At 41.2% G+C, this 27,337-nt stretch overlaps 1 protein-coding gene across 4 annotated transcripts in view; it reads left to right on the plus strand.

Moving 5' to 3' along the window:
- kif21b (kinesin family member 21B) overlaps window positions 1-27,337 on the plus strand; it is a 66,093-nt gene that overhangs the window by 10,675 nt on the left and 28,081 nt on the right. For 3 of the 4 annotated variants that reach the window (XM_042405784.1, XM_042405782.1, XM_042405783.1), the window contains exons 2-16: window positions 15,441-15,663; window positions 16,531-16,713; window positions 17,665-17,814; window positions 19,134-19,268; window positions 19,376-19,558; window positions 19,811-19,926; window positions 20,935-21,130; window positions 22,833-23,022; window positions 23,181-23,244; window positions 24,290-24,520; window positions 25,275-25,398; window positions 25,495-25,630; window positions 26,132-26,320; window positions 26,452-26,651; window positions 26,748-26,855. In XM_042405784.1, coding sequence (XP_042261718.1) covers window positions 15,441-15,663; window positions 16,531-16,713; window positions 17,665-17,814; window positions 19,134-19,268; window positions 19,376-19,558; window positions 19,811-19,926; window positions 20,935-21,130; window positions 22,833-23,022; window positions 23,181-23,244; window positions 24,290-24,520; window positions 25,275-25,398; window positions 25,495-25,630; window positions 26,132-26,320; window positions 26,452-26,651; window positions 26,748-26,855 — 2,428 coding nt within the window. The remainder of the gene's footprint in view (window positions 1-15,440; window positions 15,664-16,530; window positions 16,714-17,664; window positions 17,815-19,133; window positions 19,269-19,375; window positions 19,559-19,810; window positions 19,927-20,934; window positions 21,131-22,832; window positions 23,023-23,180; window positions 23,245-24,289; window positions 24,521-25,274; window positions 25,399-25,494; window positions 25,631-26,131; window positions 26,321-26,451; window positions 26,652-26,747; window positions 26,856-27,337) is intronic. The other variant, XM_042405785.1, reaches the window with a different exon arrangement.

A 27,337-nucleotide genomic window follows, 5' to 3' on the forward strand; every position in this document is an offset into this window, starting at 1 on the left:
GTTTGACAAGGGTGTCATGCTGTCCAGTTGCATTGTAGGTAATGTAGGATCCAGTGTTTTTGGATTAAAAGGGAAGATCGAAACAGAAAATAATAGTTGTATGCAGCTGCAACTGCATACCAACTCCCACCTGATGTAGTGTTTTTACCTACAGTTTGTGGTCATTACAGTGGCCTTGAGGAGGCATTGGATCGCAGCAGGCATGTCACTCTGGGACAATCAGCTCGTGTATGTCAGCATGACTAGACAGACACCAAATGAGAGTGACAGAAGGTTGCTACTCCGAGTCGGCCTACCGCCACCTGGGCGAGCCAGCTGTCCACGCCCAGCGCCTGCCTCTTGTGACCACTGTCCCGCTTCCTCTAAACACGCTTATGAATGCGCGCTTAAAATTCGTCTTCCTTGCTTTCCCATCTACTTATTGGCCCCCATTCACCGCACGCATCACTGCCTCAGTTTGTCCAAATGGTCCTCATTAGTGCTTTCTCTTCCGGTGCTCCCGGCCAGCCATTTATTTTCGTCCGTGTCACCCCTCCTCCTGACTGTACCTTCCTCTTTATCCCAGCATCCTGTGGGTCTAAATCAGAGACCCAGGTCAAGGCTTCCTAAATGGTTTTTCTCACCCTTCATTCACTCTTATTTGATGCCAGCTTATTTCATTCGTAGCTAACATAACCTCATCTTGCCAGGGACAAGGCACAGCAAGGTGCCCATTGGTTATTCCTGTCCTGTTTCTGGAGCAGCAGACAAACTTGTTTTAATGTGTGTGTGTGTGTGTGTGTGTGTGTGTGTGTGTGTGTGTGTGTGTGTGTGTGTGTGTGTATATTTGGCTACCAGCCTGTTACCCTGCTGTGATGTCGTGCCCATGTGGAGGATTGGAGACTGAAGCGAGAGACAGATTTTGTGATGCGTGGCCTGCTTCCACAACCCATTATTATGTTCATATACTGTACATGCACAGATACTTAACTGATTATGATAAGAGTGCAGCACAGACATTAAGGGGAAGGCGTCTTGAACGGACCGTGATGGATCAAGCAGGAGATGGACGGAGAGACAGAGAGATGAGATCGGAGGGAGAGAGGCAGTTGATGGGTTTATGTGAGGAATCGCTGCAGACAGCTGATCCGGTAAATCAATGGGAGTACTGATTAAATGGGCAGCAGGATATAGAAATGCCTACTGTAGCTCCATAATCAAAACTGGTGCTTTTCAGCTGTGCTGTGCTTGTGTTTCAGAGAAGAGGTCGGCAGTACAGTAACTCTTTGATGAATAGTCTTTAATTAATGAAAGGAAGATGTAAGATTCATCAGTCCTGAATTCATTCATGTTGAGGCGAGGAAAATCCTAATTTATAAAAACAACATTGACTAATTAGGATGTGACCTTCATAGACTCGAAAAGACAGATCTCTATGTTAGGCCGACACATTTTTTTTTAAGCTCTATTTCCCCAGGAAATTTCCCTTATTCGACTTGTGTGAATTGTAATGCCATGATCAAAGGGGACCATTTTTTACATCCCCACACAGGCAGAAAGATTAAAGTCAGGGGTAGAATCACATGAAGGACCACACATGTAGTCTACCTATTGAAATATCCTCATGGGTTTTGCTATGTGAGCGAGACAAAAAGGGAATTTAGAATTAGGAGGATCTCTGAGCATAAGAGTAGCATCAGAAATAAGGATGAGAGGTCTCCTGTAGCCAGATGCTTTCATTCTGCTGGCCGTGGAGTTTGTAGGCTGCAGTTCATGAGTATTGAGGCTGTTAGGCCACTGTTGAGGGGAGGAGATAGGGAGAGGAAATTTCTCTGAAGAGAGGCCTATTGGATACTTACGGACTGAGTATACTAGGGGCTTAAATGATCATTTGTTTTTTGTCTTGCTTTTTATGAATACAGATGGGTATTATTCATGTATATGTATTTATATTTTCTATGGAGGTTCTTCATACAATGAGTTTATGTACATACATGCATTTTCTTATTGCTAGTGTGTAAATCAGTTGGTTACTTATCTGGTTATCAAAAAGAGAATGTGACATATTTCTTCTTATGACATAATTTTTCTTACTAGTATTTGTCTTTTTATGATGTTTTGATGACTTGTATCAGCTAGTTGTTAATCTCCAGCAGGCCCCTGGCTGCTGTCTAATAGGGGTCACACCCACAAATGTCTCAGAAATGCTGAGGAAAGCCCAGGGCTGAAACGCGTCCGTTTCCTTCTGCTGCTGTACATTATTAAAAGTGTTACATATTTCTTTGTGAGTGCTGACGACTTCATTTGCTAATTAGGATGTGAGACACTACTTATGATAAATATTCATGTTTGTGATTAAATTTATTCAGAGACCTATTTTAAAATGTTGGGAAAGTACACACTATAAATACATATATTATACAATATTAACAATGTTATACTTAAAATGGGATGCCGGAATAGTTGACTCTTTGAATCTTTTAAAAACTTTTCTGAGATACTGTATATACTAGAGGAAATGTCATTGACATATTTTCAGGCTGTATTATTTTTTTACCTCTCAAATTAGGCAGATAAATAATTTGTGGCATATAAGTATATAAAGCAATTTAGCAAAGGAAATTAACAGTTTTTAAAGGAAATTTCCACACATGTTCATTATTAAGCTCAATAGCATATTTAAAAAAAAGTACAGTACAAATTAGACGGAATATCAACCTTTCATGAGTCCTACAAGTCAACTAATCCTTCGAACAACCCACTGACCAATTAACCCTGCAACAAATGTGCTTTTTTCTTATGTTATTAATTTTGGTAAATGTTTTTTTTGTCCAGTTTTGACCTTAGCAGCTAGTGGTCTGCCACCCCTCCACCCATACTGCTGCACCTCGGGGGCCTCTCTCATTTCATCCCACAGTCACTGATATGCCCAGTGCTCCTAACCCAAAATAGGCCAAAGCCAATTTCCTGAGTTCTCAGGGCTTTTCATGTCAAACATGCGACAATCTTCATGAATTGCCATATTATCCTCCCCTCTCCTGTTCTTGTTCTCATTTTCCCCTTTTCTCTCGCTCCCTCTGTCTTTCTATCCATTTCACTATTTTAAGAGAGTTTAACAAGAAAGAAAGAGGCAGATACAGTGAGAGTGCAGCAGAGAGATAAATGGTTCAAAGAGCGTCAATCAGCTCCACCTCGACAGCTTTTCAGAAGGTTTGTATCAGGTGTACAGTGTGACAAAGGCTGCTATCACATGTCGCCAGGACACTTCCAAAGACATTCAAACACTTACACGTATCACAAAGTTTTCAGGAATTAGTGAGAATAAAACAATATTGTTGAATGAACTAAAAGGAGACCATTCATTTTACTGCTGACTTCTACTTCATGTGTCAATAAAACTCACTGCTTGTCTTACTGTACTTTAACATAAGATGCTGCTTAAGCAAATTATAAAGTGGCCTAAGTATTTAAGCATCTAATAAAGGCAACATGTCCTAAAAGGATCTTAAAATTGCTTATTTTTATTGTCTTTTTCTTTCTTCCTCTGCCTCTTGTTAATTTCCATTCATTTGGTGTCATCTCCAGTAATCAGTGTTAAGAAAGGACAAAGGAAAAAAGTTATAGTGCTTTATTTTTAAGGTATCATTTTTCCTCACAGTTGTAAACTTCTTTCTGAGTATCTCCATGGAGTTATCTTGTCTCGGTTGCTATGGGAACATGACCTGGATGTGCTCACACTGACAGTGATAAGAGCGCAGCTGGATTTGTCAAAGGGAAGTCAAAGAGAGAAAACACACACACACTCACTAGACACTGAGTTCATTTTGACCTCTCTCTTCTTGATGGAAGTGGAATTGAAGGGTTGATCGTCTGGGATTTTTAATGTGTGACAAATGCTTTCAAGGGCAGTCCACCCACACATACAGTTTTTATGAATGCTGACTTTTTGCTATTTTTTCTGTTTCTCTCTGTCTAAAAGGAAAAGTAAGAAAAAGATATATCATCGTACCTGAAAATGCTTGGCATAGACATGTCTGTGGTGCAGACAGAATCACACGCACATGGCTGCGGCAGTTGGGTTAATCCTAATCTGAACTCTCACAATGACAAAGCAGTAATCGGAGGTGTGGTACAAGCCAACAGAACAGAACCAGATGGAGACACTGTGCTCCTGTTTATGTAATCTCTGTTTGGCTGAATGCACAAAGTTAATCCCTCTCAGAAAGAGAAAGAGAACGAGAGTTCTGCTCAGCAAATAAAGAAAAGAGCTTATGACTGAGTTATTATCGAGACAAAATGAAGCATTCTTCAAAATTCATTTGATTTCAAGGACAACTGTCCCAGTGAAGCTGCTCAGTCACTACTTCCACCTTGTTAACACAGTTGTCATTGTGTCATCTTACGTAGTGTGTTTGGTTAGACAGAAGTAAAATAAGAGGAAGAAATTATGACAACCGTTGACCCGCTCACATTGAATGTGATCTAGTTGTGTGTAATATGATTTTGTGAGTTAGTTACTTCAACATTGTGTCTTGGTGTGTTCTGTCCTCCCAGTGAAGCTGATTGTTGGCTGATGTTTGTTTTCACCTGTCACAGAGGTAGTTTATAACTGTCTGAGGCCATCAGTGGAGTTAGTAGTGTCATGAATTGCAGTGCATAGTGAGTTTGGACAAACAGGGAAACGAAGATATAAAAAGCACAGTCATATTTTCTCATGTTACGCATTCCTCTGAACATTTCTCTCTTCAATCAGTTTCCTTTATTGTCCTTGTGAAAATATTTAAACTACGGTAATTTTCCAGAGTCAAAAGTGCAGAGAAGCTTATTTTCATTTACAACTATGCAAACAGTGTCTAACTATAAAGGAAGGAGTCTCTGTCTGTATGTGTGTCTGTCTGTTCTTCGCTTTTCTCAACCACCGCTCATCCAATTGACTTCACACATGGCGGATGTGTCGCTTGGGACCCAAGGAAGTGCAGTGTCGAGTGTGAAGTTGTTTGGATGAGAAATGTTAAAGATATCATTAAAAGAAAACATTTAGCGGATCTTGACCTCTCCAATACGGCAATATGAATCTGTTCAACTTATAAACAATAAAAAATGTGCATACAGCAAGTGTGCTCCAAGAATCGATTTTCTCGACAGCTATTCTTCTGATCGACTTCACATTTGGCGGGTGTAGTGCTGAGGACTCAAGAAAGTGCAGTGTCGAGTGTTGTTTGGATGAGTGATTCTCGAGAAAGCTGCAAGCAGCAATACCGGAGGCCAAGCAGTCGGCCCGTTCTGAACAGGCACATTTTGAGCGAGCAGTGCACTAGTAAACTTATAAATATGCACAGCTCTGGCTTTGGCAGCAGTTCAAGAGGCAATTTCATATTCATGTTAATTTTAAGATCAATTCGAGTGACTTGTTTGATAAACGGTAGTCACTGCTGTAAGTGTTGTGCATTATTTCATGGCAAAGTGCTGTTAGGTTTTATGAGAAATTGCGACAGTGGTGTGTGTGTGTGTGTGTGTTTGTGTGGCGGCAACACCCCAGTAACTGGTGCAGTGTGGTGGGTCTTAAGCAGTTTGGAAAACCATTGGGATACCACCGACAGGCACTGGCAGGCTTGGAATTAGAGGGCACAACCTTTTAGCGTAGTTAACATCTTTAGAGGAATAATTACAGATGGTTGTAATATCATGTGACCCACAAGGCAGCGCATCACAACACGCGCTTTTGTGGAAATGTGAAAGTGTTTAAATACATCCTCCTGTCTGTCAGCCTTCCTGCCATTGTATTCAGTATTGAGGAGAGAGTGGCCGTTGCATGAGCACCTCGTCTAATCCAACAGTCACTATACAAAGGAAATGAGGTGTGTGAGAAAGGCTGAGAGTAGGAGAGAAGGGAAGATCTGATGTCAGGCTTTACACTCGTCTCTCTGCTGAGTGGTTATTAATGAGTGGGATTACAACGGGGGAATATTAAGTCTCACCAACTCCCGCTTTGTCAGCCCATGTGGAGAAGAGAAGTGAAAGCAGGGTTTAGTTTGCAGATGCAGATGCAGTTCATCTATGCATGAATCCAGAAAAATAAGGTTTTGATCCACATATGGTCGTGCCAAAGCACCTTATTTCAACCAAGAAATCTGTTTTGTGTTCATGCAAACATTTTGCAAGAATTTGCAGTTTATGTTGAGATGAAACAGACCAGATTCTATATAGATGAGAGTAGATTAGATTCAGCTTCATAGTCATTGCAGGCAGTAAGTTCCAGTACAACAAAATGGAGTTTAACATCTAACCAGGACAGTAGCACGGACCTATAGATAAAAGTAGATAAATAAGGATAGATTAAACAGTATATACAGTAGAAATAGTCAGATATATTATGTGGTGTATGGTGTGCAAATTACCGGTGCAAAACTACATGTTTAGTACCGGTTCTGAGGTAGAACAAACATAAACATGAAAGTGCTGGGGTGTCCAACATGAGAGACTTATACGAGATACAGATAATACCTATAGATAGTGTATATGCATGATCTTACAATATTTAAACTATCATTCTTTGAATTTTTGGCCTCTTGGGGGCAGCATAGTAAGCTGAACCTACACAGCATTGACACATTTTCACCTTAAAAAGTTGATATGATGAACGTGTTAGCAAACAGTTGTGCTTATTTACACATACAGGACACACAGCAACATTGGCATTAATTTGGAGTTGTGTTTCTGGCAAATGTAAGTCTAATATCTGCTCTGCATTTAGCTCTATTTTGGTCTCCACCAACTCCTGAGGGAAATGTCTGGCTCTTTAGCTGCTAAATGCTCCACTGTGTTCACTTGTCGTGTCTGCTGCTTGGTGCTGAACAGGTGGTGTTTGGGTGGGTCTATCAAAGCTTTTTTGCTTAAAATAGATGCCTGCAGCATCTGGAAACTACGCTAATGAGAGCGAGGAGAGTAAACCAAAACAATGAGCTGCAATGAACTGCAGAGAGTTGGATTTTAATTTTCTGTGGGTTTAGTCACAATGTGTGACCACTGTTACATTACATGTAGTCATTTGATCTATTGTTAATGTAATAAATAGTTTTGTGCAGCTTTAATGCTCAGAAAACCACATTCATGCTGTCATCTTTGCTGCATTAGCATTTTTTGAAACACAGCTTGTCATCAAGCTGTGCTCAAAGAACATATTAATGAACTAGGTCCTTAAAAGCAAAACTGTCATTCTTCCATAGAAATAAGGCATGTGTTACCCAGAACTGCAAAAGCAAATTGTTAAGTCAACCTTTTTATCCGTTATGGACTATGGTGATGTAATTTATATGCTCTCTCCTGCCTCTCCTCTTAAACCTCCCGATACAGTCCATCATTCTGCCTTAAGCTTCATAACTGGGGAAGGCTTTAGAGCACATTATTGTATTCTGTATGAGAAAGTTGGGTGGCAGTCGTTGGCAGTGAGAAGAGAACAGCACTGCATTCTGTTTATTTACAAAGCACTTTTTGGAAATCTTCCTGGGTACCTTACATGTCTTTTTAACCATAGATCAGTGTCACACTGCATAGGTCCCAAGACTATTTGGTCCTTGAAAATCATCATGTTAGCACAGAGATTGGGAAACTGGCCTTTAACTACTGTACTCCACACATATGGAACAATCTGCAGAAGCCTGTAAAATTAGACAAGTTAATCCCTTTTAATCAATTTAAGTCTCTTCTGACTGACATAGGGCAGTGTGAATGCACGTGTCTTTGAATTGATGTTGTCCCTTATGTTGATGTCTTTGGCCTGTATAATCTGTTGATTCTGTGATTTTTGTATGCTTTTATTGTTTTTATATGTACTTTTGTTGTTTCTATTGTTCTTACATATGATTTGTTGCTGATGCATTATGAAACTTTCATGTGCTTTTTTTTATGAACTGTGCTCGGGGCGTCCTTGTAAAAGAGAGCTTGCTCTCAATGGCCCTCCCTGTTTAAACAGAGGTTGAGAAAAATAACTCTTTTGTATGCAGATACACTCATATAAACACAGAGTTCTGCTTGATTGCATTCATCTGCCTCACACATCCATATGTATGTGACCTTCAGGACAATGTGTATGTATGAGCCCCAGTGTATGTCTGTCTTTGTTTGGAGAAACAGATCTGAATGATTGAATATGGGGGGGGGGGGAACTAAAAAGATGAGGTTCTTGTGTTCATCATTTCAGACCGTCTGAGCTGATCACAGGTCAGTTTATTGTTGAATGGGAGAATCTTTGGAGGACATGAGCAGTGACCTGAGATCAGCACCCTCCCTGCTTTGTAAAACCTTATTCTCAAACCACAAAATCAATCTTAATCTACTGCCCCCCACTGTGTATACTTCACTGTGTGTACATGGATTTTCTACTGTTGTTGTAAAACCATGAGAGCTTTACAGACCTAAACACTGATCAGTGTCTTTACAGTACATTAGGTCACCTGTAGAGCTTTTATTCTCTACCTGTCAGCGCAACCTTTCCTGGGTGGCAGACTGACAATTGAGCTTTCTGTCAACAGTTATTGGATCTACTGTGTGATGGGAGGAGGAGGGGGGGTAACTGTGTGTTTGCATTTACAACAGTTGTTAGGGAACAGACACAATACTTTTCAGTGTCTCTCTCACCAAATGATGGATATGTGTTTTTTTCCATTATGATTGTGAAATTTAATCTATAGAAAGAAAGAGAGAGGAAGTGAGGCAGCGAGGAAAAGTCCACACTAGCGATTAGCCTCTGCTGTTATCAGGCGAAAAAAGGAAATGGAACAGGCCCCTCCAATGCTTCTGCCATTCAAGCTTTTGTCCTGACTCTCTGTTTTCACTGGCAACAAACTGAGGGAGGGCCGCAAAAAAGGCCGAGGTGTGACGATGAGGACAGGAGCACAGAAACAAAAGAGAGAGCCGAATGACGTTTTCCTGTGCAGCGATGATAAAGCTAAAAAGATAACAAATAACAGGGAGAAAAGGAGAAGTAAATGAGATTTAATGAGAGTAGATGCTGTCCTATGATAAACGGACAGAGTGTTAAAGGAAACATGGAAGCTGCGGCTGGCTTCCTCCACTGGTTCTGTGCCAGAAGAGAGACAACAGAGCTCTGAAACACTCGCAGCTCAAGTGAATACGATTAACTCCGTCTCTTTATGTGTGTGCGTATGTGTCTACTATGTCTTTACTGAAGTGTTTACATTAGGGAAATGAGCTCTTTGGCTATCACCGGTGTGTTCTTTGAAGGTTGAGTGAGCATGAACGCATACACACATACGCATACACATACACACACAAACAGGCTTTGCTGGCACTCGCTGTCATTGGCAGCGATCACAGCGAGCTGATTTTATTGGTACTCTGGGCTCGTTGGCGAGAGACTTGGCATTCGGTCCAGACTATTCTCTGGATTGTGATTGGACAGCGGGTCAACAGTTGAGTTTCAGGTGAGGATTACTGTATAATCGGGCCTTATTGGATATAAGCATTTTGTAATTTGCACACCACTCCAATACCATTATGTTTTACTGGTGTAAATACTAGCATATGGGCACACAGATACTGCCACTGCACATTACGAGTCCCTTAGCAGTTTGTGCGGTTCCCAAGGAAACTGAACCCCCTTGAAGTGTGCCAGCTGAAGGAAAAAACACTGGAAACTAGACTAAGACTCTCTCTATCTGTTAGCATGCATAGTGAGTGCATAGTAAAAATATCGTGGTACCAACGAAACTGTTTCCTTAACATTAGAAAAGGCCCTTTTTTACAGCATGGGAAAAGCATGACTTTTTTAAAAATGTTTTTCAGTAACATAATATGGACATTTCTACATGTTCATCAATGTAACAATTAGTTTCCTCTGCCAGTACAACACTTAGTTCCTAATATTTGCTAATTAGCTCTATACAGAAAGTTAAGCTGAGGCAGTTGTCGAGACATTTCACTCAAAACTCAAATGTATCAACCTCCTGGTGGTGCTAGAGAAAAAGTCACCTTCAGGATTCAACCATGAATGCCAAAATGTCATAATCCATCCAGTAGTTGTAGTGTGTGTGTGTGTGTGTGTGTGTGTGTGTGTGTGTGTGTAAATAAATAAAATACAGTCCAAAATTTGCAGTGTGTCTTGAGTTAGATCAGGAAATTGCAGATTGAAATGTGACCTATATTCGATGCCAACATTCAGTACTATTTTTGATACTGAGTGCTAAAGACACATTTTTAGCACAGAGGTTGATATCCAGCTCTTCACTCCTGCAGCGCATTGATCACATTTTGCTGACCCTTCGCTGCTCTTTTCTTCCAGCCCCTATATTTCTCCCATAAGCCACCGCTATCCTTACCTCTACACATTAACTTCTACATCTGGATACAACATGGCACTCCAGTTGCACACCAGTGTCTCTCCCCTTGCTCGGTGAGACCAATCTGCTACTGATCTATCACTGTTCAGTTATGTGATGTGAGCTGGATGTGCGAATGATGGAGCCCCCCCTGGCAGTTACTGGCAGTTGTACGATACCCTGCTAACTGCTTCCACATGCCCAAGGTCTGAAGATGAAGCCAGAACATGTGGGGCATACACACAGTATGCCAGCATGCTTTTTTTTTTTCCATGCTGGATGGTAAATCAAACTTGAAATCTGTAGAGCTGATTCGTATTTTGTTTTTTCACACCTTGAAAACCTACATGTTACACGCTGGTGTGTCAAATTTCACTTCACCCTTTCGACTCTCTGATGTAAATCTGCTCGTCTGCGTGCTCGTTGATCATTTTTAAGGCAGTTTAAGCAGAAATTTAACGAGCGATGCTGTAAACACCGGAAAGGTCTTGAGGACTGTTTGTATTCTGAGAGGTCTGCTGCCTCCCTCATGTCACAGATTACTTCACTCTCAAGTCACGCATCAATGACTTTTGCCGCTATCAGAGTTTAATATGGCAATTAGTGTGTGTGCGTGTGTTGTTTGTTTGCCTTTTTGTTTTTTATGAGTCTGGTCCTAATTAGCAATATTGGGTTTGATAATTATTCTAATAAATGAATTCTCTTGAGCTTATGTATAATGAGTTTCTGACTTTGTGCATGTGTGTGTGTGTGTGTGTGTGTCTAACAGAACTGGATTTAGGGCTTGTGAGAAAAGATTAGGGTAAGGAGTATCATGTTTGTACCTGTATATTCATCTGAGTATAAAGAAAGCAAGTAAAACAAAAAATAAAAGCGAGGAATACAGGTAGGAGTGTGTATGTGTGTGTATGTTGGTTCTTTGAGGGACTTTGTTTAGGCCCCAGGGAGTTTAAACCATTTTCCCATTAGTGTGCGTAGATGAGGAGAGATAGACGCTTTAATTTGCCACATCAGGGATCCACAATCTGCTTCTCATGTGTTTTTCTCTGTGCCTGTGTCTCATACAGACATTTAATCATGATGTTAGGGGCTATTTTTAGCTGCTAAATGTCCTTAAGTGAGTGTGTGGTCTGAGTCTGGGTCTGTGTGTGTGTGTGTGTGTGTGTGTCTGTGTGTGTGTGACATCTTTGCTGTTTCGATCAATGTTATGGATCCCGTCTTTGTTGGCGCAGCTGGCTTAAATGTTCACCCAGCTGAGCCACAGTGAGTGTGTGTGTTTGTGTGTGAATTGATTATTTATAGCTGTTCCGTTTCTTCTTCTCTCCGTGGATCACTGACAGACTGTCATTGTTGTTTTCGTGTCTTTTTGTATGCATGCGAGGCTTGTGTGTGTCAGACGTGTTTGTCTGTTCTCATTTGATGCAGAGCTTGTCAAGCCTTTCCTGAATTCAGCCATATTTTTTATTTTGTCTTTGTGATGATGGAGGGAAAGACAGAGAGAGGGCGCTCAGAGGAAGCACGTAGAGCTTTAAATGTGGAGTGTTTGATTGTGTAATATTTAGGACTATATTTATTTAATCTTGCTATTATTATTTTTCATCAATTGATTTATTGTTGTAGAAACTGCTAGAAAATAGTGAAAATTCCCATCAGAGTCTCCCAAAACCCAAGATGACACCTTCAAACAACAGTCCAAACCCCCCCAAAAACCCCTCAATTTACAATGATGTAAACACTGAGCAAATCCTTACATTTGAGACATTCAGCTAATTGTTTCAGCACTGGTAATGTTTATTTATAAAGGCCTTCTTAGTGGACTGCACACAATTAATAATACAATTTCTGAATATACAAAGAAAGACAGAATAAGGACATTACACATTATTAATAACCAAAAATAACTGCAGCCTTCTGGACACACCCAGGCTTGATTGTGTTCCTCTACAGGCCTTTTTCCACAGAAGACATGTTTGACATGTCGCAGCAGGGAAACCACAGGTGTAAAGTTATTAGTAACACCTGTGCTTCTCCTACTATGACAACTCGAAACATGTGCTGTGGCACAATAAAAACCAAAAACCTGAGGTAAACCATCGGGGCCTACGTATAAATCATGAACTGGCAATGGCTGGAGTGTCTGTACTGTCAGATTGGAGAGCAGGAGACAAATCCTGACAGGCTCAGCAGAGACGTTGCTGCCCAGTAAGTCAGTCAGTGGTCAGCGTGAGGTGAGGTAGTGACAGAAATGCACTTACTGCCAAGACAAAGTCATAGAGGATTGCAGGGTGTTGTCTTGATGTTTTCTTTCTTTCTTTCTTTCTTTCTTTCTTTCTTTCTTTCTTTCTTTCTTTCATGCCTGGCCTATAAATATTGTACACAAAAGATCTATAGTATTGAGTGTAAACAGAGAGAAAAGGAGAGAAGAATGACCCTTTTACAATACAGGTGCAGCTCTCTCTCTCTCTCTCTCTCTCTCTCTCTCTCTCTCTAACACACACACACACACACACACACACACACACACACACACACTTTTAAGTCCATTGTGCAGAGCCAGTGCACTCCCCTTCTGCCATATCCACTTTCTGTTAATAATTGGCTTAAACAGCTCTCATATGGGATTCGTGGGTTTAGATACATTAACCTCAGTGTCAAGGTCACCTCCAGTGATAAAAGGGACTCATCTGTCTGCAAGCTGCTTTTTAAAGTCACCCCTTCTATCCTGAGGTGGTCCGGGGTAGCGTGCTGCTGCTGCTGCTGCTGCTGCTGCTGAATCGGACTATTCTAATGTCCTTAATTCCTTCCTGGAAGACCCCCTCAATGACGCCTCAAGGCCTGAAAGAGAGCCAGAAAATGCTGTTGTCAGCTCTATGTGTGTGTGTTTCTGTAGCACGAAAAAGCGATTACTGAGAGTGTTAGTGGTGGGTGTGGTTCTTCATGCATCTTTGAGAGGAACCATGTGTGAACTGAAGATAGTACAGTAGGTTGTTTTTAAACTCTCTGTGTACAATATTTGTTCCTAGAATTGCTCTGTGTGTCTCTGCGACAAGCGCGCTATCCCTACAGCAGCTGTATGCGGTTGGGGATTTCTCTTGTTTTTTTATGATTGTATCCAGCATGTGTGTGTCTTTGTTGTAGCATCCCATAGGGAGTGCGCTCTCAGTGTGCGGGGGAGTTGATTTGCATCCCCTGAAGATTGAACCGGGGGGTTTTAGCATGTGGAGAGGTGGACCCGGCTCTCCGATACTGCTGGCTCATGGCTTTTTCCGCAGCTTAAAGTGATTACCTCCCCGCTGTGTCCACATTGTACCTCTGAAAGCCCAGGGCTGTATGACAGATCTTCTGTTTTATGGACATTGCAGTATGTGAGAGCAACATTAGACCTCTAGTTTACTCTACAGTGATTCTCAGACCTGATAGACAAGTAGCAGCACTGCGGCACAAGCATGTAAAAAGTGTCACTTCTGCAACGACTATATCGCCACTAATCAGCCGTCTTGCCTGCGAGGCTTTCTGGCGTTCTGCTTGCAAACAAGTTAAAATGATCCTAAATTTAAATACACGGCCCTCATTCTGTCAGTGAGTTCAAAGATGTTCCGGTGCAATGCCTGTTTTTCTTTTGGACTCAACAAATCAGGGATTATTTTACATTTGGGATGTCAGGTAAAAGCAATTAACTGCGATGAACTACCTGTCAGGACGGGAAACCCAGCAGAGCTGTGAGTCCTGAGCTGCAGGATTAACAGTTGCCGCAATAATGACTGATGAGGATCTGCTTGTCGCACAAAGCGTGCCTTATCGTGATCAGTGGCCCCACTTGCACCAGTTTTTTCACAGGGTTCTCCATTTTATGCCTCATTACCCATTTCTTACACATTCTCTGACTTTATAAACGGACAGCACAAACAAATGCGCTGTTGTTTAATATATATGTTTTGTCCTTAGGGTTGTTCCTCTGTCACAGATTTTTGTTCACTTCCACACTGTCCAGTCTGTTTCACTTTCCTCTGCCAGACAGTCAAAGGGAAGGTTCTCTTTAATGCCCCTATTGGACTGATGTAGTGACTCAGGATAAAGCTCTTTTGCAGTAACAGTTGAGAGATGACAGGAAACAAGGGGAGATAGAGAGATGGGGAACATCATGCAACAAACAATTGCTGCCCATCATTGCGATTATGGTGCATGTATCTTAACCAGTCCAGTGTGCTACTGGGGTGTGCCCAGAGCTGTTTTCAACACATTTCTGACACTTGCTTCAGAATAAACATGGGTTATTTTAATAAATATAAGATTATTATACCATAACATTTGTAGATATTAGCGGTGAGTTGTAGCTATATCAACCATATATTCAGCTTTTCTCAGTTACACTTGAGCAATTCATACTTTTTTAAATTGTTTTTGTGCCAACTTTTTATAAGGTGACCAAATAAGAAGAGAGATCCTTTCAATTTGCACCACTTTGCCTTTATCATCTGGTTAAATCTCAGCGCAAACACCTGGCTGTGGCTAATTCTTTAGATTAGTTGTGATTTTTACAGACCCAGACCTTTGTGATGACCAGTTATTTAACAAATACTCAATCGAAAACTTATAAATGTTTAACATTCACTTCATGTAGGCTTGAAAGGCGGTTCAGAAAAGTTTGTAGTTTGCTGCTTTGCAGAGGACAGCAGCTGTAGTAAGCTTGGATTCACAACGATGACAACGGATTCTAATGGTAACCCAGTGTTGCGGTGAAATTAAAAGTTTTCAAAATATCCTTAATGTCATTATCCTGTGTGAAAATGCTACTAGAGACATGGAAATGGAAATGGAATATTAATGCACAGTCTTGGTGTAGATATAGATGTCTTTCCATTAACCCTTCAATAATGTGCTCTCACATTCTCACTGTTTCTTGTTTAGACTTGACATGATAATGAATTCAAGGTGGCCATATGTATTGTGTGGATCAGATTTACTTGATCTACATGGTGCATTAAATAATTCAGACACAATCACAACCAGTAGCCTGTCTTCAGAGTTGTGCTACAACACCCATTTTACATTTTTGATGTACGTCAATATTATCGTTTTACCCATTCAGTGACCATCTCGTTCCTTTTCCTCCTCTCCTCTTAGGATCCGTCCTCAGATGGCAAAGGAGAAGATAGAGGGCTGCCATGTGTGCACCCTGGTCACACCTGGAGAACCTCAAGTCCTCCTGGGGAAAGACAAAGCCTTCACCTATGACTTTATGTACGATATAGACTCGGAGCAGCAACACATCTACCAGGCCTGCGTGCACAAGCTCATCGAGGGCTGCTTCGAGGGCTACAACGCCACCGTGTTTGCTTATGGTCAGGTAAGTTAACGAGACTTGGATTAGAGTTGTTTTTATGATAAATTAATTAGTTATTATAATAATTATTATTATAATAAAAACATTCTAAAAAAATATAATGTTATATAAAATATAGTCAGTTAATGTTGCAGATCAATGTAGCGTTCATGTGGTGTCAGAATAATCGGAAAAATGATTTCTGGCTGGGAAAATTCAACACCCCCAACTTGGAAAGTCAGTGAAAATTTTGGTATACAACTTGCCAAAAGTTGACGTCATATACGCAGAAACATCGCAGACAAAAGTAAATGTTTAGTTGATGAAGAAACCTTTTACTAATTCATGTATTGCAGATCAATTTTTTGCTCACATGTATTTTGTAATATGGTATTAAGTTGTAACCGTTAGTTGCTGTCCACATAGAGTGACCTAGATTAGTTAGAAAAGTTATTTATTAGCATTAACCCTGATAACAAGCCAGGTAAAGCAATATTTTAGTGGTTTTAGGTAATGTACATGTGCAGAAACAAATGTGAGACAAAATAAAACACGCTTCACACAAAACACTCCTCTTTGTAGTGTCCATGTTGTTTCCACATTACGACTTAAAAGCTCATGAACGACTTCCCAACTCAGGAAATAGGACCATCTGAGGAGCACGTGAATGCAGCATTATCTTCCACATAAAGTATAACACAGATCTATCTGGGGAATGCCCACACAAAATTGCTTACAGGAGCATGTTGTTTGATTTAGCTGAATATAATGACCTGAAAAGAAAAACAGCAAAGCAAAGATACACATACACATCAGCACACAGGAGTTTAATCAACTGCCAACACATGCATATAAAAACAGGTTACAGGTTGTGGATGAAATGTGTTTCAGACGGGCTCGGGGAAGACTTACACCATGGGGACGGGTTTCGACGTGAGTCTGAGCCAGCAGGAGCAGGGCATCATCCCGCGGGCTGTTCACCAGCTGTTTGAAGGAATCCAGAGCAGGAGGCTGCGCGCCCAGGAGACCGGTACCCAGCCACCTGATTTTAAAGTCAGCGCCCAGTTCCTAGAGGTGGGCGACACACAACACATGTAGCTGCGAATGGATGTGCAGCACATGTACAAGCATGCTCCAACACATTCTCACACAAGCACTATTGATATTCTTGCTTGCAAATGAGCGTGTGTGTGTGTGTGTGTGTGTGTGTGTGTGTGTGTGTGTGTGTGTGTGAGCTGGGATGGATATTGGTCCATATTAACTCTAACCAGATGGGACAAAATAGGGAGACAAGAGGATCAACCCCCCTCTTTTACAAACAGGAAGTGACAGCCTGATGACAGATGGGCAGGAATGTCTGCTGTGCTTTGTTGGTCCTGATTAATGTTGGCCATTACCTCTGACATTATTCCTCATGACTGTAGGGCAGAAGATGGATACGAGCGAGGGATGAGAGAGAGGGAGGGATGCTTGCGTAGGAGCAATGAGATAATATGACGAGGGATTATTTCCTCCAGAGGTTTCTGACAGGCAAATGTTTGGGTTATCTTTACAATGGGTGTGTGGGTGTATGATTTGATTACTTTTTTAAATGCATTTTTAAACATGATTTTAATATAAAAGTATAGTCATAGATCTCTGTTTCTGTACTGCTCTCTGTTGTTAGTGTGTTTTTTTTGTAGGTTCTCAGGTCAGAAGGTTATCTCTGTTGATGATAAACAGATGGCTGTGTGTGTGTGTGTGTTTTTGGCAGTAGATGGAAACAGCTGAGCTTTCAGCTGACCTCTGTGGCCCCCTGCCCTCATTGGTTTCGGAGAGTTCACTGTTTTGACCTCACAGGCTGGAGGGCTGTGTGTACATAGGAAACAGTGCTGTGAGGAAAGAGGAGAACATGAAAATCTGCTCTAAAGTTGCAATACATTCAGGAAAAAGCTGTTTATTATAACATTAAATTGTTAATATACTCAAGTATATAATGATTGTTAACTTGCATGCATATGTGTGTGTGGCTCTTGTTTATTGTAGCTGTACAACGAAGAGATCCTGGACTTGTTCGATGGAAGCAGAGATCCGGAGAGTCGGAACAGGAAGTCCAACATTAAGATCCATGAGGACGCCAGTGGCAGCATCTACACTACTGGAGTCACTTCCAGACTGGTACACTCAGAGGAGGAGGTGGGTGCATCTGTGTGTTATCTGCTGTTATGTTTGTGTGTATCACTCTCACATCAGTCTCGCTCAACATGTAGCATCTAAATACACAATATGTTTTATATTACTGAGATTTCTGCTTATGTGTCCTGGTCTTAAATGGTCATAGAAAATCACAAGGGCACTCACAGAAACTTTTGTTTTGTTTTCATCAAAACTGTGTCTTCTAATAAACTCATTATCATCAAGTGTACCTAAAAGATCTCTCCTATCCTGGACTGTATCTGCTTGAATTTCCTGGCAGCTCCTAACAGTTTAGGACAACAGGAGGACCAGAAATGCGTCAGAATTTTTTTGCCAATTACTGTAGAACTGATTTCCTACTGAGAGAAACATGCTGAATTTGGATCCTGCTTGATTTTTCCGTAAACACAGAGTGGTCATGTAAGATTGAGTGTTAATGCGTGACAAAGGGATTGTTGTAAAGATGATTACTGGGCTAGACAGAGCAGGAGAGCTGCCTGAGATCTCCAGCATCCCAGAGAGTCTGGCAGGACCCATCTGGTGGTCAGTCGTCAAAAAACCATTAGATCGAGAATGATAGCAGAGATTTGGCTGAGTTGGATGAGGATGTGAAGGAGAAAACGGAACAGCATCAGTCTGTAGTATATGATTCAACCTGTCCGAGCTTTCTTGAGAAGCTGGTTTGTACATAGCCAGATATCAGCTGTGAGTAATGGTTATCAAGATCAGCAATGACAGTCTGAAGGAAGGAAGATGCAAAGGGGGTCAAGAGGGCAGGAGGAATATCTGCCTGAGATGTTTTTCAAGGCTCCATCTCTGGAGAGAAGACTGAGAGATGACAAGAGGTTAACAGAAAAGGCAGGTGGTGATTTAGGAGAAGGGCTAAATGCTGGCTGGGAAAAGACACTTATGGTATAATGTGGTTTCTTCGCAGAGTATTAAAAAACAATGTGAGCGCATTGCAATATGGAAGCAGAAAGGGAGTAAAAGAGAGGCTAGAATTGGGAGAGGTCATCTGACAAACCAGGTTTGTCTCTTAGCTGCATTGTGCATTAAATTCCCAACACTTCAAACAGCTGAGAGACAAGTAGAGAAAGATGGGTGCTTCTATCGCAGAGAAGAGAAAAATGTCTAAACAGGGGGAGAGAGGAGATAAAAGAGTTTGAGTTAAGTAGGTTGAGAGGAAAAAGGAGGAGAGGAATAATCAGTAGAGAGGGCAGTTCAAAAGGATTTAGATTTTTTTCTTTTTTGATAATAGCGATTCTTTTCCTCATTTCAAGTTGTAACCAAATGTCCTTCATATTGCGTGTGTGCTGCAGCTGCTGCAGTGTCTGAAGCTCGGCGCTCTGTCCCGCACCACGGCCAGCACCCAGATGAATGCCCAAAGCTCCCGCTCGCACGCCATCTTCACCATCCACCTCTGCCAGATGAGAGTCTGCCAACAGCCGCAAATGGTGAGGGGTTGAAAAATGGAGATGGGTGAAAAATAAAATATAATGCATGATGGGTAGGTCCAGTGTGAGGTGAGTCTTATTACAAGTTCATCTTTATCCCCTTTTAGCAGAATGGAGGAGGGGAGAACGGGGAAGTGAACGGTGTAGACTCCAGCTCCATCGCCCAGCCGGAGTACGAGGCGCTGATGGCCAAGTTCCACTTTGTGGACCTGGCCGGCTCTGAGAGGCTGAAACGCACAGGAGCTACAGGAGAGAGGGCCCGTGAGGGGATCTCCATTAACTGTGGGCTGGTGAGACAGACAATAGACAATGTGTTTGTGTGTGTGTCCACATACATTTAAGGTGGTTTGACTGGAAGGAAATGACAGAGCATGTACATGAGCTTTTCCATTGTGTGCCTGTGGTCAAGTGTATTTGAATACTGTGTTTGCATATCGCTCTTCTGCTTTTTTTTAATGTCAGCATGCTAATGATGTTAGAAAACTAGTTCACCATCAATGTCTTGATAAAAGTGTTTGTGTGTGTGTGTGTGTGTGTGGTAGCTGGCCCTGGGAAATGTGATCAGTGCTTTAGGGGACCAGACCAAGAAGGGAGGACACATCCCCTACAGAGACTCTAAACTCACCCGACTGCTACAGGACTCATTGGGAGGCAACAGGTAAAAAGACACACACACACACACACACACACACACAACTTTACCTTAACCATACCTCAACCAAATGCCCTGACCTAAACCTAATTGTAACCTTAATCTTAAAACCAGCCAGCCAAAATGTCCTCACAATGCAGAAATGTCCCCGTTATTTTGGTTTAAAACCGAAATTGGTCCTCACAAAGATAGCAATACAAACTCTCACACACATATATACAACCTACATACTGTACATACAGAAAAAATGTTCATATAGAGGTGGTAAAGTTGTATAGTTATGGAATAATCTGAATATTGTCTGAGATTTAAGAAGTTTGGGAAAGTCACGACACAGGCACTGGTGCTCTGTAGAGCTGAAACAGTCGATTGATCAATCAGTTTATCGGCCACTCCTCTCTAAAGTGAGATTGGTGCTTTTCTTTGCTTTTGCCATATGGTATTAAACTGAAAATCTTTGGGTTTTTGACTGTTTTAGTATTGTATTGGGCATTATAATGGTAATTTTTCACAATTTTCAAATTTTTTTATAGACAGAATGATTCATTGATTAATTGAGAAATAACTGGCAGATTAATCAATAATGAAAATAATTGTTAGGTCAAGTCAATTTATTTATAAAGCACATCTAAAAACAACAAATGTTTACTAAAGTGCTTTACAGACTGAGAATTACAATCAAATAAAAACACAGACATAATTATGAGGATCAAAGGGAAAAATGATAAAAGTGTAGAATAAAATAAATAAAATTTGGATAAAATACTAAAAACACAACAGCATTGCGCAGAGAACAAATAAATAATAGATTTTTTTAATGTAGTTGCAGCCTTAGTGCTCTGGTTTAGTTGCTGACATTAGTTAAAAAAATGTTCTCAAGTGCTGAGTTGTTATGTTTATGCCTGAATATTAAAGTGCTTCTGTTACACTTATGGTAATAACAAGACACTGATACTCAGGCACAACCTCAACAATCTTCTAATACTGTATGAACCGTCTGTCCTTCCTCTCCAGTCGTACAGTGATGATCGCCTGCGTCAGTCCGTCAGACCGGGACTTCATGGAGACGCTGAACACTCTTAAGTACGCCAACCGCGCCCGAAACATCAAGAACAAGGTGGTGGTGAACCAAGACAAGACCAGCCAGCAGATCAGCGCCCTGCGTGCTGAGATAGCCCGGCTTCAGATGGAACTGATGGAGTACAAGACGGTGAGAGATGTGGGGATGGATGGATGGTGGGAAGAAAACAAGAAACATTTAGAGAAAGAGAAACCTGGAAAATTTGGAAAAAGACAAGGAGTAGCTTAGAGATATAGATAAGAGAGGATAAATGAATGAGGGAGGAGATGAGGAATGAAAAGTGGCAGGTTGAAGAAGACAGATAACACATGGCTGTCAGTGTAACTGATGCAATGACGCTGTAAGAGAGGAATGAATGGGGCGACATGATGGATGAAACTGAAAATAGTAGATGAGCAGAGGAAGAAAAAAGACAACAGTAATGGGAGTAAGAGAAGATGGTATTGGAGGGTGAATGAGAAAAGCACAGGCCATGCCTGCAGCAGCCGCTGATTACTATATTAAATTAAAGATCATTACTGAAACATAAATGTTTGAATGAATGAAACTTTATCAATCCCCACAGAGGAAAGTCACTTGTTACTGCAGCTCAAAATTAGAAGAAAAGGTAAGATAAATAAGATAATAAGATTAAAGATAAATAAAAAACTAAAAGCTAAAGACAGTATATACACATATACAGTATACACACCTGTCACATATACAGATATGACCTGCAATGGTAATACACACGTGGTGTGTAGCATTGTACTGAAATATTGCACTGGAAAAAACAGTATAAAATCTTATTGCACAAGGTTGAAACATAAGACAAAATATGATGATAGATAAATGACAAAATGATAAATGAACAGATGCGATATATTGCCTGAGATATTGTGCTAAGTAGCTGTGGTGTTATAAGTGGTGGGTGATGTTGACAGAGACAACATCAGTGTTAAAGTATGCTAAACAGTCTGGCTGCCGTCAGGATGAAGGACCTGCAGCAGTGGTCCTTCTTACACTGTGGGTTCAGCATTCATCATTCATTCCTTCATTCATTAATCCATTTATGTCTTTAGTACAGTGCTATAAAGATTAATCAGTGCAATGTCAGTATTTTACACTATAATGCAGGGATAAATTAATCCTTCAGCTGAATGTACTTGTCCTGAGAGGCTCTGTGCGTGCTCAGTGTACCATGGTTTACCTAATGAGGACCATTATATAGTAAGAAGACAGAGTGAACTACGATACAAGAAAATGTGACAAGAAATAGGTAGAAAACACAAGGACTGTCTGCAAAGTGTCTAGACTTTTTCATCAGCTTTGACCTCCGGGACAACAAGAAACAAGCAATCATTTAACTGGATTGTCAGTCTATTACACGATTAAGGGGGTTACCATGGTTACTAGAGGGAAGTGAATGCGTGACTATGATGATGGGCTGCGAGCTGACCTCGACATGGTAATTAGGGATGTGATGTTACTGGAGTCTGGAAGTTATGGAGTGTTGGATTGGTGGAGGACGTAATGACGTCTGCGAACTGTTGCTGGATTACATAGTGACTCTCTGTTCGGAGCTTACACAACAGGGTTTTTTCAGTATTAATCATTCAGAATCTGACAATAGTTACTTGAAGACTCTCCAGACAGGTTTATCCATCTTAAACAATAGCATTGTGTTTGGTTTAAGCAGTGTGGAAAGTTGGAATGCAACATCAAGTATGTGTAAGAGCAACAATATGGAATCAGTTTTATTTTCCAGGTCTGACTTTTGGTCTTTTTCCTTAAAATGCTCGTGGTGTTTGAGGTCTTGGTCATTGATATTTGTGCCGATTGCTCTGTGCAGGGGAAGCGTGTGGCATGTGAGGATGGTTCGGAGGGTTACAGCGATCTGTGCCAGGAGAACGTCATGCTGCAGAGAGAAAATGACACGCTGCGGCTCAGGGTAAAGGCCATGCAGGAGACCATTGACCACCTCAATACCCGTGTAACACATCTGCTGGCCAATGAGGTCAACACACTGCTCACCAAGTCAAGTACGTGAAAGAGATACGTAACTTCTTCAAATGTATCTCCTAAGTTTACCTTCTAACATCTTTCATTTATCGTTATGTATTAAAATTAGGATGTTTTGCTTCCTTATTGCATTGAGAGCTTTCTGTGACCTGAGTTTCCTTCTACCTTTGACCTCTAGGTGAGGGCAACGAGGAGATTGGGGCTCTAATCCAGAACTACATCCGAGAAGTTGAAGAACTTAGGTAAGAGCTCCTTGTCATCCATGGTGCTTTTATGTACTGCCATCAATTGTACTAATAACCTAAATTATCACCGAAATCATCAAACCTCAGTCTGGAAGTGGGACTTTTTTGACCAGACTAAGGGCATTCTTTGACTTTTAAAGAAATAGTTCAATATTTTTGGAAATATGCTTATTCACTTTCTTGCCAGCAGTTAAATGAGTAGATTGATACCACTCTCATATCTTAAGCTTGAGGCAGCAGCCAGCTAGCTTAGTTTAGCATAAAGACTGAAAACAGGGGGGAAACAGCTAGCTTGGCTCTGTCCAAAGGCAACAAAATCTGCCTTCCAGCATCTCTAAAACTCACTAATTAACACGTTATCTCTTGTTTGTTTTATGTCTGCAAAACTGAACAGTAAAAACAGCAAGTTGTGGTCTTGCAAGGGGTTATGTGCTGCACTATCGATATCAATCTTCTCAACAAGAAAGCAAACAGAGAATAAAGAATAACAGCTAATGCTGAAAATGAGAATGCTTATAAGTTGGAATTTGTTCATGTTCAGTTGCATTTTCAGTACTTTGAGTGTAATATTATTTTCTACTAGCAAATCCTACATTTAAAGTGAGACTATATAACTTTTGCCGAACAGTGGCCACTGTGACCACGAGTGACAGTTACTGAACAATGGTAAAATGCAGTATGATAATAGCACAAGTAGAGAATAGTTACTAGTCAGTGAACTGACTCAATTTTAGTTACACAGTAACATCTTTCAAAGGTTTTGCTTACATTAGCTAAAAGAAAGCTACACCATGCTACTGGTCATACCAGACCAGATAAGGCTGTAGCAGTTAAACTGCTATGTTTATTGAATTGAGCAAGGGTTCATTTTATCAGTAATAAGAATGTCAGTTTAGCATTAGTAGCTTTAATTAGCTGGTGATAAGTCAGTTTGAATATTGTGTGTCATTTCAAAACATTTTGTCCCTCCTCAAAACCAAGCAAAAACACAACATGAATAGATAAATATCATTTTTTATTTGCCTGTGCTCTTCTTCTTTAGATCCAAGCTTCTTGAGAGCGAGGCCATGAATGAGTCGTTGCGACGGCAGGCGACCCGACTTTCTTCTCGTTCTCCGTTTCCGTCTTCCACCCTCAGCCCCGCACCCGGCCACCCTCCCGGCTCCTCCCCTGCTCCCATGTCCATGGAGGCGGAGATGACGGATGTGTTACGCCGAGCCAAGCTGGACATCGAGAGGCTGAAGAAGAAAGAGAGGAGGCAGAGGAGGATGAGGTGAGGAGACATTCGGCGTGTTACCACAGATTTTATATGCTGATTCCAAAAACTTTTAAGATGTAGAACAACTGAAAAGTCAAGATCACAGTGTTCCAGGAAGATCTCCTTTGATGTAAATTTAATTTCTCGTTACTCCCCCTAAGCCTCTGTGTCTGAACCTCTTCATATTTTAGAAGCTGATAGAGCATGATGAGCACATTCATCACTCCTGCCCACATACTCTTCCCTCCTCTAGCTTAAGAGGCACATCACAAGTCGATTAGGGCTTTGGGACGGCCAGCTTTTGAATAGAATTGGGATGCAGCCAGTGCTGAGTAGTAATGCTGGCTTGGACACAAAAAGGTCTAATTCATTCGGCCAGTGGGTCATGAGAGAGAAGAGTACACAGTCTAACAAGCTAATTGAGGTTTAATGGGACAGAGATGGAGGTAGACGGAAATTTAAAGATGGGATAAGTGATGAGCAGGGTGTTTGTAAAAGAGGGAGCAATGGGGAGAGTAATACTGGCAGTAAAATGTAAAGAGCTAAAAGGGAAGGAAAGGGGAAGATGAGATGAAGACGACTTTGCTAATGACTGATTTTGCTGTGAGCCAACACTTGGCAACACTCCCAAAGCTATAATGGTGGGTGTTAGAGTGGGTAACGTCTCACTTACATGAAGAGGAGTGTGTGTAATGCATGGTAATGGACAAAAATACTTGATAAGTTGATATTACTTGAAACAATGAAATATACCTCTCTCCTCCTGCAGTCCGGAGTTGGAGAAAGGCTCGAAGAAACGAGTGAAACTGCACACCCATGAGAATGGAGAGAATGGGCAGAACGGACAAAACGGAGAGAATGGAGAGATCGATTCAGACGACAATTATACTGAGGTAAGGTTGTGTACATGTGTTGGCATTCATAAGCATTTGAAGCCAAATGAAAAAACAACAGGAAAGTCTGACGTGTCTGTGTGTTTGTGTGTGTAGGACATCATGTCTCCACTGCAGGAGGAGAGTGGTTGCGATGAAGATGAGGGGGAGGACGAGGAGGAAGGGAGGGAGGAGGATGAGTTTGACAGTGATGAGAGCCTGGTGGATTCAGACTCGGACTCTGATGAGAAAGGTGGGTTTCTAACAGCTGCAGTTATGGAATGACCAGACGTCTTCCCCTTTTATGCCATATTGTCTAACAGGTTCTTCTTATTTATCTGCATCTTTACTTTCTGTATGAATATGTTCCACTTTTCTAGATGGTTTACAGTGAGAAAAAAGACATTTTATGACATAGATTGAGCCAGATTTAAATAGGCAAACACACAAGTCAATCAATGTCTATTTAGGATTTAGGCTTGATGTCAATTAGAATATAAAACAGACAATGAATAAAAACTTTGCAATATGGCTCCTGTCCTGGCTCCTAACTGTTGAGCCATGGTTATGTCACTGTTGGATTTGTGTTTTGCTTCGTTGGATTGAATAAATTTGTTCTTTTTCTGATTGTGTGATCATTATACAAAGATCTAAAGTAGTTACCAGGGAAAATACGTTTTTACCAATTGTAAACAAAATCAATTTATGCAAATATCCTGCGCACTCTGACTGATCTTTTCCCTCTATCTTGCAGCCAACTTCCAGGCGGACCTGGCTGACCTGACTTGCGAGATTGAGATCAAACAGAAGCTGATAGACGAGCTGGAGAACAGTCAGCGGAGGCTGCTGATGCTGAAGCTGCAGTACGAGGAGAAGCTCATCCTGTTGCAGAACAAGATCCGAGACACCCAGCTGGAGAGAGACCGCGTGCTGCAGAACCTCAGTGAGTTAAAGCATCAAGGGCATTGTACTTCACAGAGATGTGGTTTGTCAGTAGAAAAGTAGAATGTGACACGTAAGGTAAAGTATCCTGAAAACAGGTCATTAACATTACTACTGTACATGGCTGCACAGTGTCCATGGAGAACTACACTGAGGAGAAGGCCAACCGGATAAAGCAGGAGTATGAAAAACGTCTCAAGGAGATGAATCGCGACCTGCTGAAGCTACAAGCGGCACAGAAGGAGCACGCGCGTCTCCTTAAAAACCAGGGCAGGTACGAACGGGAGCTGAAGAAACTACAGACGGAGGTCAACGAGATGAAGAAAGCCAAGGTAATGATGAGGGAAAGGAGACTGGGAGCATGGATAAAGACATGAAGTGGAAATTCTAGTGCGTTATAGGAATACTGACTTCTCTGTCATTTCCAGGTGGCGCTTATGAAACAGATGAAGGAGGAGCAGCAGAGGAGGAGGATGGTTGAGGCTAAGAGGAACCGTGAGATCGCCCAGCTCAAGAAGGAGCAGAGACGACAAGAGGTCAGCCTGCAAATCTGTATGCTTGTGTGTGTTTTGGGGAGATTTTCACCTCATGCAATGCCAATGCAAACTATAATCTACTACAGTCGTTTGAATTATTTAACACACATTATTTACATAGTGGTTCTGGCTTTCAAATGCAGAAATATAATTATTGGGAAATTGGATGGCTGAGAGTAAGTGAGCACATGAGCCAACATTATGAGAAATATATTCAGTTTATTGTCACAGCTGTTGTCAACATAGTCCAAATTCAAATTTCACTGCTGTGTTTAAAGAGTGATTCTGTGTCATCCTGGCACCTTGAAAACATAGTTTATGTATCACGTACATGATACACACAGATTGATGGTACTACTTGAATTTTTTGAAGATGAGTACATACTGCACTTAATTCCTATCTTACTTTGTTTTTCCTGGAGGAGTCGGCTTATTAATGAGCGTGAAAACATGTACACTGTCATACTGTGGGCCTCATTCAT

Source organism: Thunnus maccoyii, chromosome 3 (genome assembly GCF_910596095.1).
Source record: "Thunnus maccoyii chromosome 3, fThuMac1.1, whole genome shotgun sequence".
NCBI classification, from domain to species: domain Eukaryota; kingdom Metazoa; phylum Chordata; class Actinopteri; order Scombriformes; family Scombridae; genus Thunnus; species Thunnus maccoyii.